Source organism: Pseudochaenichthys georgianus, chromosome 8, assembly GCF_902827115.2.
Source record: "Pseudochaenichthys georgianus chromosome 8, fPseGeo1.2, whole genome shotgun sequence".
Taxonomy (NCBI): domain Eukaryota; kingdom Metazoa; phylum Chordata; class Actinopteri; order Perciformes; family Channichthyidae; genus Pseudochaenichthys; species Pseudochaenichthys georgianus.
Genome location: NC_047510.2, coordinates 1355391 through 1369733, shown reverse-complemented (window position 1 = coordinate 1369733; position 14343 = coordinate 1355391). Strand labels below are relative to the sequence as shown.

The window sequence follows — 14343 nt, the reverse complement described above, 5'->3', positions numbered from 1 at the left end:
AGTTGAAGAGGTGGGTTTTGAGGCGGGACTGGAACAGGGTGAGGGACTCAGACTCACGGAGGTCTTGGGGGAGGGAGTTCCAGAGCTTCTGGGCTGCCACAGAGAAGGCTCTATCCCCGAAGCTCCGGAGTTTGGCCTTGGGGATGGAAATCAAACCGGCTGAGGTGGATCTGAGGGACCGGGGTGGTTGGTAGAGGATGAGGAGGTCAGTGAGGTAGGGGGGCAGATGGTGGAGGGCTTTGAAAGTGAGAACCAGGAGTTTGTAATGGATGCGGTGTGAAACGGGGAGCCAGTGGAGTTCTTTGAGGACCGGGGTGATGTGATGCCATGATTTGGTGTGGGTGAGGAGTCTGGCGGCTGCGCTCTGGACACGCTGGAGTCTATTGAGGGAGGTGGAGCTGATGCCGTAGAGGAGTGAGTTGCAATAGTCAAGGCGGGAGGCGATGACGGCGTGAATGAGTCGCTCAGCTGCAGGGCGGGTGAGAGAGGAACGGAGTTTGGCAATATTGCGGAGGTGGAAACATTTGGTTTTTACAACTTGATGGATGTGGGGCTCGAGGGAGAGGGTGGGGTCAAATATAACGCCAATGTTACGTGCCTGGGTGGAGGGGGAAACAGGGGTGCCATCAATGGTGACTGTCAGGTTGGGGTTTTGCTGAAGGTGGATTTGGAGCCGATGAGGAGGAGTTCAGTTGTATTACTGTTGTGTTGCATCTAGGATAGTATTGCAGTCAGACAGGATTCAATGTGGGTGAGGGGGGGGGGGGGGTGTGGGGGGATTTGGTGCTGAGGTAAATCTGTGTGTCGTCAGCGTAACAGTGAAAGTCCAGGTTGTATTGGCGGAGAATCTGACCATGGGGGAGGATGTGGATGATGAGGAGGGGGCCGAGTACTGAACCTTGGGGAACACCTTGGGTGACTGAAGCTGTGGCAGAGGAGTGGTTGTTGAGGGAGATGAAGTGGGATCTGTCGGAGAGGTAGGACTGGAGCCACCTGAGTGCAGTACCTTCTATACCGATGTCCTGGAGTCGGGTAAGCAGGATGGTGTGGCTCACGGTATCGAAGGCTGCACTCAGGTTGAGGAGGGTGAGGCTGTTGAGGGAACCTGTGTCAGCAGAGGTGAGGAGGTCATTGAGGACTTTGATGACTGCCGTTGCTGTGCTGTGGTGGGGACGAAAACCAGACTGAACGGGTTCAAAAAGCTGGTTGGTTTGGAGATGGCGGTGGAGTTGATTGGAGATAATGCGTTCTATTGTTTTTGAGAGAAAGGGGAGGTTGGAGATGGGACGGTAATTACTGAGGGAGGAGGGATCCAGACCGGGTTTCTTGAGGATGGGAGTGACAGCAGCAGTTTTGAAGGCAGAGGTTGACAAGGTAGGGTCAGCGGACGGGGAGACAGGACTTCAGTAGAGGGGTGGGTAGAGGGTCAAGCGAGCAGGTTATGGGTTTGGAGGAGCTGATCAGTGTGAGTATTTCAGGGGGGGTAACCAGAGTGAACTGGGAGAGGCGGCCGTAGGGAGGAGGGCTCGGGAGGTCCAGGGAGATGGACGGAGAAATTGTGGCGGTGGATGCTGGGGGAGATGTATGTGTGTCAGATGCAGCGGATAGGGAGAGATTAATGGCAGTGATTGTGTCAGAGAAAAACTGGAGGAATGAACTGCATAAAGTGGAAGTGGAGGGTGTCAGCACGGGGTTTGAGGAGCTTGTTGGCGGTGGAGAAGAGGGTCCTGGGGTTATGGTCAGTAAAGATGGTGGAGAGGTAAGCAGTGTTTGCGGCAGTGAGGGCGTCTCTGTAGGTAGTGAGATGGAGTTTGTAGGATTCATGGTGAACTGTCAGGGATGATTTCTTGGTTATGGCGTTCAAGCTGGCGGCCGGTTTGCTTCAGCTTACGGAGTGCAGGGGTGAACCAGGGTGAGGAGGTTTTGAAAGTGACATTTTTCCTTTTGAGGGGGGCCAGGCTGTTGAGGGAGGAGAGTAGGGTGAAATTAAGATGGTTGAGTTGTTCATCGGGTGAGCTGAGGTTCGAGTCCAGGGGGAGAGTAGAGGAAAGCAGGTCGGAGAGGTGCTGGGGATCGACAGAGCATACATTACGGAAGGTGATGATCCTGGATGGGGGGGGCAGGTGGCGGACGGGGGAGGCGATGGTGAACTGTATGAGTTTGTGGTCAGACAGGGGAAAGGGGCAGGGGTGGAGGTCGAGTACTGGGAGGTAGGTGGAGCAGACAAGGTCAAGGATGTGTCCTTTGTCATGGGTGGGGAAGGTGACATGTTGGGTAAATGAGAAATTGTCCAGAAGGGAGGAGAATTTAGAAGCGAGTTTGCAGGTGGGGGAGTCCATGTGGATGTTGAGGTCGCCGAGCAGTAACAGACGTGAGGAGAGGGATGAAGCAATGGTGAGGAGTTCAGAGAGGAAAGAGGGGTGTGGTTTGGGGGGGCGGTAAATGAGGATAGCTGTCAGTGATGGAGGGGCTTTGAAGGCGAGGAATTTGAAGGATGGTACTGAGGGGAGGGTGAGTTCTGTAGTCCGGATGTTGTGGTTGTCGATGACAGCCAGCCCACCACCACGGTGTGAGGGGCGGGGTTTAGTGATGTAATTAAAACCAGGGGGGGATGTTTGATTGAGGGAGAATAAGTCATTGGGTTGTTGCCAGGTTTCAGTGAGCAGAAGGAAGTCGATGGATTTGTCCAGAATTATTTTGTGGAGGGTGTGGGCTTTATTGTTAAGTGACCGGATATTGAGGAGGGCAAAATTGGTCAAGTGGGGGATTAGAGGGGTGGTGGCAGGCTGGAGAGGTATGAGTAATGCAAAAAAACGTAATGAATGTTAAGGCTTGGGTTAGCGTGTAAGTGATCGGTAGCTACATCGGTGCTAACAATGCTAATCGTACACAGCAAAAATGCCAATGTTAAATTAACACTGAGTGTTGAATTTAACACCAGAAAAGTGTGTATATGCGTCCACTCTTGTCAGTGTAAAAGTAACACTTTCGAAAGTTTTAATATTTTAACACTCACCTGTAGTTAATGGAACACTGAAACGAGTTGAAAATCAACACTGGCCAACACGCAGTAGTGTTAATATTACTCTACACTAGTGTCAGTGTTAAAGAATCAACACTACCAGACTACACTGGATCTCAATTTAGTAACACTATTGGGTGTTACAAAATGTAACACTTGAGTGTAGAATGTTGTGAAGATCCAATCCCTCCCAGCCAAAACCCCATAACCCACTTTACAAAAAATACAAGACAACAAATGTAACAAAATAGTTTGTATTACATGGCAAGTACACCACAATTACATTCATAAACCTACAGTTCAGCATGGTGTGACACAACATTACAGTATGGGACAATAAACATTTGGTCATCAGTGTCATTTGAAAATTGCCTATATGTCTGTAGTATGGCAGGGAAAAGATTGTCCCTCTCTTGACCTGACTATCAACATCGGCACCTCTGTTGTTTCCCCGACTGCAAGGAATCTGGGTGTGATCCTGGATAACAACCTGTCCTTCACTGCAAATATCGCTGCTACAACCCGCTGCTGCAGATACACTTCGCTCTGCATCAGCCAAACGACTCGCTGCGAGGGGGACCCAAGTTCCCATCCGCAAAAACACGTGGATTTGCTATCCTGGCTCCAAAATGGTGGAATGAGCTCCCCATTGAAATCAGGACCGCAGAAAGCTTACACACCTTCCGGCGCAGACTGAAAACTCATCTCTTTCGACTCCACTTCGAGCGATAGAATGACTAACAAAGAACTGCTAACAGAGCACTTATATACTAATATAGGACTGGCTTATCTAAAGCCAGTTGAGTAGCACTTGAAACGATTGGCTCTTTGAAACCTGATGTTCTTATATGATTCTGTTTTCTTCAAGGTTGTGTCTTCCTGGTCGAATGTACTTATTGTAAGTCGCTTTGGATAAAAGCATCAGCTAAATGCAATGTAGTATGGCAGGTCATCTACACAGATCAGTGTGAATACATCGCTTTTCTCCTCGATACTAAATGCATTTAAGTGATCATCAAAATATGTTGTTGAGACTTTACAAGTTAGAAGATAAGCATTGTCCTCTTTAACAATCACACTGACAATCCTGTTGAACAAAGGTGTCGCGAGTGAGCCCTCTATGTAATGGCCCACTTGCTGGCACCCAGTTATTTTAATCCCCCAATTGACCCACACACACGAGGAGCAGGCAGATATAGGGTAACACAATAATCTTTATTAGAAATTAAATAGTAAGGGACCATATCAGCCAAGCTTCTCACATGGAAATGTATCACAAGGCCAAGTGATGCAGTGCCTATATACCACCCCGTCAATTCAGGCTGCTACTGCTTTACCCACCCCCTGCTGGCCGGAGGGACCATGAATGGTACAACTAAACGTAAAATGTCACAAAGCATGCAAATAACGCAAACACATGGCACTTCTATTAGAGAATCACTACACACATGACACTTCTATTAGGGAATCACTACACACATGACACGTCTATTTAAAGAAAGCACTACACACATCACACAATGAACATGCTCTCCCACTCACTGGCTGCTAAGGAGTAAAATGGAACAGTCACTGGCACTGGTGAGCAAATGACTGCAAGTGGCACTATTTGCACCCCATACTCTCCTTGTTCATTTAACCATGCAGTGACAGCCTAGCAAGACATGGCCCGAATTAAAATAGTTATGGGTCCGCTCTCGGTCAAGAACACCTCAGACCGAGAGGAGTTAAAAGTTATCTCTTCTCACCCTTCCTTAAGCGCAGCGTGTTTCTGGTCGGAAGAAAGCAGTTGGAGACTTGGCGCGCGTCTCCCAATAGTTCGGAGCGCGTCCGACTCAGATGCGCACTGGCCCTGATAGGAGCAGCGCGCGGTGCGAAAGACAGGAACTTGAGAGCGTTGCAATATCAGGAGCTTGAGAGCGTTGCAATATCAGGAGCTTGAGAGCGTTGCAAATCTGCCTTCAACCGACCCGTCGATCAGCAGCTGGCAGCCGTACAGTAAATCGCAGTGCAGCAGTACTTCCACAGTGGACCTTCGCTTCACGGTCACTTCCTCGTCCCAATGTGCCCAATAATGACAGCAAAGTTCTGTTGAAACGCTCACAGGCCCCATTTCCCTGGGGATGGTATGGGGTAGTGCGGCTCTTTGTACAGCCATACAGTTCACAGAGCTGCCGCATTACCTCAGACTCAAAGGCACCTCCTCGGTCCGTCAAGAACCGTTCTGGGCACCCGAAAGGCTGGATGAGGGCGGTCCACAAATGTCTCGCCGTCGTCTGGGCTGTCTGGTCCTTGGTGGGCACTGCCACAGCATACCTGGAAAACAGGTCGGTCATAACCAGGATATACTGGTGGGTGTCGGCTGGCCGTCCCAATGATAAATAGTCCAGGGCTACAACCTCCCATGGGTAACTGGATACAATGGGCTGAAGAGGGGCCCTCACCTTGGGACCAGCCTTCCCTGTCACACATTGTGGGCATACTACTGTCCAGGACTTTATGTCCTTAGCCATCCCCAGCCAGTAAAATCTGCGCTGCAAGATACTCAAGACCTTTTCGCTGTTGGCATGTCCAGCCGCTTTGTGGTAATCCTCCCACAGCTCCCGGGCATGTTGGGTTGGGACAATCAACTGGAAAGCCTGCTGGCCCGTGTCGGGTTCCTGAATGCAGCGCCCCAAGATTCCGTCACGAAGTTCCAGCCGATCCCATGTCTGCAACCACCCGTGCACTTGGGGGAACTCAGACCGTCGCACCTGAGACACATTTAACCCTTGGTTGATCAATTGTCTCACTTTGTCCAACTCCGGGTCTCCCTGTTGGCGCTCCAGCCAAGACCCTGGATCACAGTCCTGTCCAGCTGGTGGACCCTTCACTCCTAGACCTCCCTGAGCTCCGGGCACGTTGTAGACTGCTTTGATATCTACTTCCCCTGGGAGCCGGGACAAGGCATCTGCATTCCGGTTTTCCACACCGGGTCGATACTTGACTGAAAAGGTGAAGTTTGCCAGCTGGGCTGCCCACCTCTGTTCCACGGCCCCCAGTTTGGCTGTCCCCAGGTGTACCAGGGGATTGTTGTCTGTAAACACTGTGAATTCTGTGCCCCACAAGTAGTGTTTGAACTTCTCTGTGATTGCCCAAAATAGCGCCAGAAACTCTAACTTAAAAGAACTATAGTTCTGGTCATTCTTTTCACCAGGGCTTAGACTACGGCTGGCATATGCAATAACTCGTTCCCTCCCCTGCTGAACCTGTGACAATACTGCACCCAGCCCATCCAAACTGGCATCTGTATACAACAGGAAGGGTAATTTGAAATCTGCATACGCCAACACAGGCGCCTGTAATAGAGCTCGCTTAAGTTCCTCAAATGCACCCTGACACTCTTGAGACCACTTAACTGTTGTTGATTTAACCCCTGCCGTACCCCGAAGCAGAACATTCAGGGGAGCTGCCAGCCGGGAAAAGGCAGGGATGAATCGGCGGTAGTAGCCTGCAAAGCCCAAGAAAGAACGGACTTGAGTGACTGTCTTGGGGACCGGCCATTCCTGCACAGCTGCAGTTTTTTCTGGGTCCGTGGCCACCCCTTTCTTGCTGACCACATGTCCCAAGTACTTCACTTCCTTCTTGAACAGGTGACATTTGTGGGGCTGGAGTTTTAGGCCGTGCTGGTGTAGTCTCTCAAACACTTGTTCCAGGTGCCTGAGATGACTATCAAAGCAGGGAGAATACACAATGATATCATCCAGGTATATCAATAGAAAGTCATTTACTTGCCCTCCCAAACAGCGTTGCATGAGCCGCTGGAATGTGGCTGGAGCATTGCAGAGACCAAACGGCATCCGCTCAAACTGAAAGAGGCCCACTGGTGTTGTGAAGGCGGTCTTCTCCTGGTCTCGGGGGTCCACCGCAACCTGCCAGTACCCGCTAGCCAGATCCAGTGTGGAGTACCAAGCTGACTCCTTGAGGTGGGTGAGCGACTCTTCGACTCTGGGCAAAGGAAAAGCATCTTTGTGAGTTATGGCATTAAGTTTCCGGTAATCTACACAAAAACGCCACGATCCATCCTTTTTCCTTACCAACACTACAGGTGCTGCCCAGGGGCTGGAACTTTCCTTTACAACCCCATTTTCCAACATACCTTCCAGTAGGGCTCGTAACTCAGCATAGAGTGCTGGTGGAACTGGCCTGTGTCTCTGTCGGATTGGAGGTGCATCACCGGTAGGGATCTGATGCAAGACTGCACTTGTGTGGCCAAAATCATCTTCATTGGCTGCAAAAACCTTGGTCCACCTCTGAAGTAGATCACTTAACCGCTGCTGCTCGTTATGGTTGAGGTCCTCTCCTTGCAATGCCAGGGCCGGATGATCTGGAGGTACAGTAACATTCGGGACTGGAGTGCTGCTTATACTCCTCACCTCTACCTCCACCGCAGATGGCCCTGTGTGGGTCAACACCAACTCCTCCTCGGTCTTCACAGCCTGAGGATCCACCTGGGACACTGTAGCCAGGGCACGACGCTGGGGGATCTCTATGGAGAAGGGATGGGGGTTACACACTCTTATCGGCACTCTTCCACTCCTTACCCAGCTCAGTGTCCTCGCCACCCTCCACTCCTGGTCATCATTCTGGAGATTTTCCACCATAACACAGCAGTCTGGGGTGCCAACTGCTTGGGGCACCTGGGTCCAGATAATCATTTCTGTCTCTGGGGGAACCAACACAGCAGACTGACGTGGCAGCTTGGCAACCCCCTGCAGTTCGGTGGGGGATCCAACCCGGCCCACTCGTCGACAAACAGCAAAAGCCTTTCCCCAGGCTGTGCTGACCGCAGGTGGCAGTGTTGACCTGAAAGCCGCCTCTCCTTGGTGGCCATCCTGGAAGATAGTTTGCCAACAGTCCCCAATCACATTCATCCCCAATAAGGCACATTCCTGTTGCAGGCAGGAATCTTCAACCACCACCACACCCTTCCCCATTACCTTCACCCCATTGATCTCAAAGTCCAAAAGCGCATATCCAATGTATGGGATGTGAAGCCCATTTGCAGCCTTCAGAGTGAGCCAGGGGATGTCTCCTCGGACCAATCTTTCTCCAAACTTCTCCTGAAACAGAGAATAACTGAACAGAGTGACTTGCGAACCAGTGTCCAATATACAAGGAATATTTTCACCACTTATAATTACATCCAACTCTGGGCAGGTACCAATCAACGCAGGCTTTGTTGGGGGTGTGGTCTGGGTCCCCTCCTCGACCGCTTGCCCGGCAGCGACCGAGGAGACTAAAAATCCGAAGGTCCAGAGCGTCGTCTGGAACAGAACCGGCGGGTGTGACCCGCCTGCCCACACTCTAAACAGATTGGCCGACCTTGGGGGTCCCACTGGAACTGAGTCCTGGCTGTGACCAGGGGTGGTTGACGAGGCCTAGGCTGAAATGCGGGCCCTGCTTGTGGGTTTTGCCTCTGTACAGTTGAGTCAGCAGGCCCCAGAGAGAGGTTAGCAATTTGACCACGCATCTCTTCCATGAGAGACTTGCCCAGTGTTAACATCTGGTCTTTAAGGTCCTGTTGGAGCTCTGCCCGCAGGGAGTCCCATAATGCCTGGCTGTCCTGGGCAGGTGGGGGTACTAAGGAACATAAAGGAGTGGCAGGTGGTTGGGTTTGTGGAGGCCTGGGGGCATAAGTGCGACAGGCCCATGTCTCAGTTCCATCTTTAGCCTGCTCCCTTTCAAGCGCTTTGGCCTCGGTGCAGATAGCAGGAAAAGTCATTCCCGGCGTGCGACGAAGAAGTCGTTTCAATTCTTGTTTCACCAGGCTTTCTTGTAGTCCCCTGATGAACTGTGTCCTTAGAAGCTCATCTTCAATGTCCTCAGCTGGTGGTTCCCTCGCTTGCCACTTGTGATAGAGCTCACGAAAGCGTAGAATGAAAGTTCCCATTCCCTCCTCTGCGCCCTGCCTGCATTCATAGAACTGAGCCCTCAGTGTTGCCAGTGACTGACTTCCCGCATACAATGAAGTCAGACAATCTAATATTTTTTTCCCAGTGTCCCGCTCACTAAGGGGTAATAGTAACATTTCCCGTTTAGCTTCACCTCCCAGAGCACTTAAGATAAAGTCAACGATCTGATCGTTCGAAAGACCCTGAGCCCGTACAAACATTTCAATTTTTGCCCGCCATTCCCCCACCTTCTCTCCGGTTTTCCCTTCAAATATAGGAAGCCATGGCCCCCCCATGTACCAAGGTAACATAATGTGATTTACAACATTGGGAGCTGGATTAACAGCGCCAGCGACTCCCTCGTTACCCTCAACCGACATGCTGACCGTGTGTGCAAGGGAGATCCTGCCGACAACGCCTAATTAAGGTGTCGCGAGTGAGCCCTCTATGTAATGGCCCACTTGCTGGCACCCAGTTCTTTTAATCCCCCAATTGACCCACACACACGAGGAGCAGGCAGATATCGGGTAACACAATAATCTTTATTAGAAATTAAATAAATAGTAAGGGACCATATCAGCCAAGCTTCTCACATGGAAATGTATCACAAGGCCAAGTGATGCAGTGCCTATATACCACCCCGTCAATTCAGGCTGCTACTGCTCTACCCACCCCCTGCTGGCCGGAGGGACCATGAATGGTACAACTAAACGTAAAATGTCACAAAGCATGCAAATAACGCAAACACATGGCACTTCTATTAGAGAATCACTACACACATGACACTTCTATTAGGGAATCACTACACACATGACACGTCTATTTAAAGAAAGCACTACACACATCACACAATGAACATGCTCTCCCACTCACTGGCTGCTAAGGAGTAAAATGGAACAGTCACTGGCACTGGTGAGCAAATGACTGCAAGTGGCACTATTTGCACCCCATACTCTCCTTGTTCATTTAACCATGCAGTGACAGCCTAGCAAGACATGGCCCGAATTAAAATAGTTATGGGTCCGCTCTCGGTCAAGAACACCTCAGACCGAGAGGAGTTAAAAGTTATCTCTTCTCACCCTTCCTTAAGCGCAGCGTGTTTCTGGTCGGAAGAAAGCAGTTGGAGACTTGGCGCGCGTCTCCCAATAGTTCGGAGCGCGTCCGACTCAGATGCGCACTGGCCCTGATAGGAGCAGCGCGCGGTGCGAAAGACAGGAACTTGAGGGCGTTGCAATGATAAGGAACTTGAGAGCGTTGCAATATCAGGAGCTTGAGAGCGTTGCAATATCAGGAGCTTGAGAGCGTTGCAAATCTGCCTTCAACCGACCCGTCGATCAGCAGCTGGCAGCCGTACAGTAAATCGCAGTGCAGCAGTACTTCCACAGTGGACCTTCGCTTCACGGTCACTTCCTCGTCGATCCGTCCAGAGCCTTGCTTCCCGTTCCCTCTTCACCTCGGAGCTTCACCTTTTCCCGTTCCCCCGGTAAATGTCCCGGCTCCTCGCTTTAACCACCCACCGGCCAATCCACGTAGCTCCCTGGAAGGCTGGGCAGGCAGCAGCCAATCACGCTGCCCTCCTCCAGCTGATTCACACCAGCTGCGAAAACACACATACTCCGCCCACCTGACAGGCTAACCCTTTTATGAATGGAAACACACATTTTCCCCCACTTCTGCTTAAAATACATATACACACAGTAAATATAATGCATCATCATATGACATACAAAAATCCCATCCCCACTGGCGACATTTGGCATCTCATTTTCAATACCAGAACATACATCCATCCCAGGCTGGTACTCTGTGCCATAGCTTTTGACCCAGGAAGTTGTGGGAACAATACAAGACGTATCAAAGTGTCATGCAGCACCTCACTGCCCTCCAAACTGCTGACCAAGACTTCAGTAACGGGGCCAAATTGGAATCTTTTAAAATAAAAGTTATCAAAATGAAAAGCCAACTGATTCTGATGTCTCTTTGCCAGTGTTTTGTGATATTTTTAAAGTTCTTTACAGACGTTTTGAAAAATGTGTGCTTGCCTTCAAACCTCATGCACCACATGTGTATTAGTGGCCCAATCTTCCTAATACAGCTTGGGTAATGTATCATATGGTGGTGCTTGGGAATCAAATGTCGTTCTGGAAACAGAGATTTAAAAAGTGTATGATGATCAAAAATAAGATGTTTCAGATAGCAGGTCATACCATGGGTTACAATGGGTGAAAAGACAATGTTCACAATCTGTACTAAGAGGAGCAGCGAGTTCCAGCAGCTATCATTCCTGCTAAGTAAATCTCCAAACATCAATGGGGTATTGCGCAAAAGACACCAGGAATGAACAGCATTAAGGCCAAGATTGTTGCCATCATCATCCAGTTTTAGCCCACTTGGCCTGTTTTTCCTCTGTGGAAATCCATAATTGAAGCTCGTGATTCTCTCTGACAATGAACTTCAGGATATAAAGTTCCTTATCAGGTACTGAAACACAAGCTTCAACTCATACTGCACCACTCCTTCCAGTAAACCATGCATTATATCTACTGCGTAGTTGTCTGAAGTATGGAACAGCCGTAGGGAATTGAGTGGACAGGTTTTTTTAACACCAAATGTTGAGGCCAAAGCAGGATTTTGTTGAATGGCAGCACAGTGTTCTGAATGAAGGGCTTTAGAACGTAAAGTTAAACCTGGATGATCTTCACTGAAAACGGATTGCATCTCTCCCTTTTCAGTTAACAGCACACAGTTTATATATATATATATTTATATACTGTGTGCTGTTTATCTACAATTGTGCACACATGTATATATATATATACATATATGTATAGTAGTATGTGTAATGTCAACCATCTGAAGTCATGTAAAGTAAGCCAGGACCATCAACTTACAGTTTGTGCAGTTTGGCGTGGAGGAGGTTGCCATCTTCTTTTTTCTTAACGCTGAAAGAAATAAAAATGGTTTAATTGTTACGGTGTGTGAAGCAGGTAGGACCCAAATGCAGATTAACGTAAAAATAATTCCTTTATTCCAAGGCTATGCTGACAAATACAGAACAGAACACTCACCGAGGACAAGCCAATACACAAGACAACCTGACAAAGAGAGACAGAAAACCCAGAACTTAAATACACCCAGGACTAATCACATAAACACGAGACAGGTGAGGAGGGAGGAGAAAACACATAGGTACCAGGTGAACACAATTGGGTAATCAGAGAGGGAAACCGACAGAAAGCAAACAGGCAGGAAGGAAACGGGGGTGAACACTTTACAAAATAAAATAGGAAACCCAAAGATAGAAAAGGACACGAAAATCACTAAGCCACCAGGGTGGGAGGAGTGGGTCAGGAGGACGGGACTGAACTGACCGCCCAGGGGCACGGCAGAGGACCAGGAAGGGGTCTCGGGCGGACGGCCCGGGGGCAAGGCAGAGGACCAGGAAGGGGTCTCGGGCGGACGGCCCGGGGGCAAGGCAGAGGACCAGGAAGGGGTCTCTGGCGGACGGCCCGGGGGTAAGGCAGAGTCCAAAAAGGGGAATTCGGGCGGACGGCCCGGGGGCAAGCAGAGGACCAGGAAGGGGTCTCGGGCGGACGGCCCGGGGGTAAGGCGGAGTCCAAAAAGGGGGACTCGGGCGGACGGCCCGGGGGCAAGACAGAGTCCAAGGTGGGGACCATGGAGGGGCGAAGGCAGAGGCAGGAAGAGTCAGGGGGCCGGGCCCGAGGGCGAGGACGCTGCACTCAGGGGGCCGGGCTCGAGGGCGAAGACCAGACAGCTCCGCAGGCGGGCAGGAAGGCGCTGACGGGACAGTGCCGGAGGCCGGGCAGGACCCGTGTCGGAGCTGGTGGGACAGGCCTCGGCAGGATCCCCGACGGAAGAGGACCAGGACACGGGATTGGCAGGACCCCCGGCAGGAGAGTAGTCGGCGGGGCCTCCACAAGCACAGGACAAAGGGTTGGCAGGACCTCGGCGGAGGAGAGCAGTCGGCGGGACCCCCAACGAGACAGGACAATGAGCCGGCAGGACCCCGGCAGGAGAGCAGACGGCGGACACCCAACGGCACAGGACAATGGGCGGGCAGGCCGCACGGCAGGAGAGCAGTCGGCGGGGCCTCCAACGGCACAGGACAAAGGGTTGGCAGGACCCCGGCAGGAGAGCAGTCGGGGGACCCCAACGGGACAGGACATGGGGTTGGCAGGACCCCCGGCAGAAGAGTAGTCTGCGGGACCTCCAACGGCACAGGGCGTGGGGTTGGCAGGACCCCCGGCAGAAGAGTAGGCTGCGGGGCCTGCGAACAGCACTTCAGTAGGGACTTGAGATGGGACTAGAGAAGGGACTAGGAAGTGACCTGAGGAGGGACTAGGGAAGGCACTACAGAGGGCTAGAGAGGGACCAGAGGAGGAACTAGAGAACGAAACTCGAGCGGAGACGCGAGAGGGGAACTAGAGAGGGGACTCGAGGAGGGACTAGAGGAGGGACTAAAGGAGAGACTAGAGGAGGAGAGGAGAGGGCCGAGAGGAGGGACAAGAGGAGTGACTAGAGGAGGGAACTTGAGAGGGGAACTAGAGAGGGGACTCGAGGAGGGACTCGAGGAGGGAACTCGAGAGTGGACTGGAGAGGGGACTCGAGAAAGTGACTAGAGATGGGACTAGGGAATTGACTAGAGGCGGGACTAGAGATGGAACTTGAGAGGTGACTCGAGAGGGGACTGGAGAGGAGACGAGAGGGGACTAGAGAATGGGACTTGGGAAGGGACTTGGGAAGGGACTAGATGATGAGACTAGAGGAGGGGCTCGGGAAGGGACCAGAGGAGGGGGACTAGAGAGGTGACTAAAGGGGGACTGGAGAAGGGACTAGGGAAAGTAACTAGAGGAAGGACTTGAGAAAGGAATTGAGTAGGACTATGGCAGCTGGGACTGGGCCGTAACCATGGATGCTGGGGCCAGAACTGGGGCTGTAACCATGGTTGCTAAAGGAAGGAGGAACCATGGCTGGGCAGGGAACCGGACACGGATCCATGGCTGTGTGGGGTGGTACTGGAGCACGGTACCATGGCTATGTGGGATGGTACTGGGGCACGGAACCATGGCTGCTGGGGCATAACTGGTCTATAACCATGACTACTCAGGGCTGAACTGGTTCTGGAACCCTGGCCTTTGGGCTTGTCCTGCCAACCTGGCCTTGCGACCCCTTCCTTTAGGAGCTGTTGTGGAGGCTCCGTGGACCTCCAAAGGCCAGACGAGTACCAGCGAATGGCTCCGGACAGTAGCAAACACTGGGTGAGAAGCAGGGGCTGACGCCAGATGGACCACACCGATGCGATGTGTGGTGTCAAAACAGGAGTTGGGAGACCTGGGTCTGTCAGGACTGGGAAAACAAATGTGAGGT

At 51.5% G+C, this 14343-nt stretch overlaps 1 protein-coding gene across 1 annotated transcript in view; it reads right to left on the bottom strand.

Moving 5' to 3' along the window:
- Positions 1-731: 731 nt before the first annotated feature.
- Positions 732-14343, bottom strand: part of LOC139434275 (uncharacterized) — a 23154-nt gene continuing 9542 nt past the window's right edge. Inside the window, exons 3-7 of the mRNA XM_071204145.1 lie at positions 8487-8644; positions 5056-8442; positions 1892-2786; positions 1403-1571; positions 732-1161 (exon numbers count right to left, since the gene is read on the bottom strand). Coding sequence (XP_071060246.1) covers positions 732-1161; positions 1403-1571; positions 1892-2786; positions 5056-8442; positions 8487-8644 — 5039 coding nt within the window. The remainder of the gene's footprint in view (positions 1162-1402; positions 1572-1891; positions 2787-5055; positions 8443-8486; positions 8645-14343) is intronic.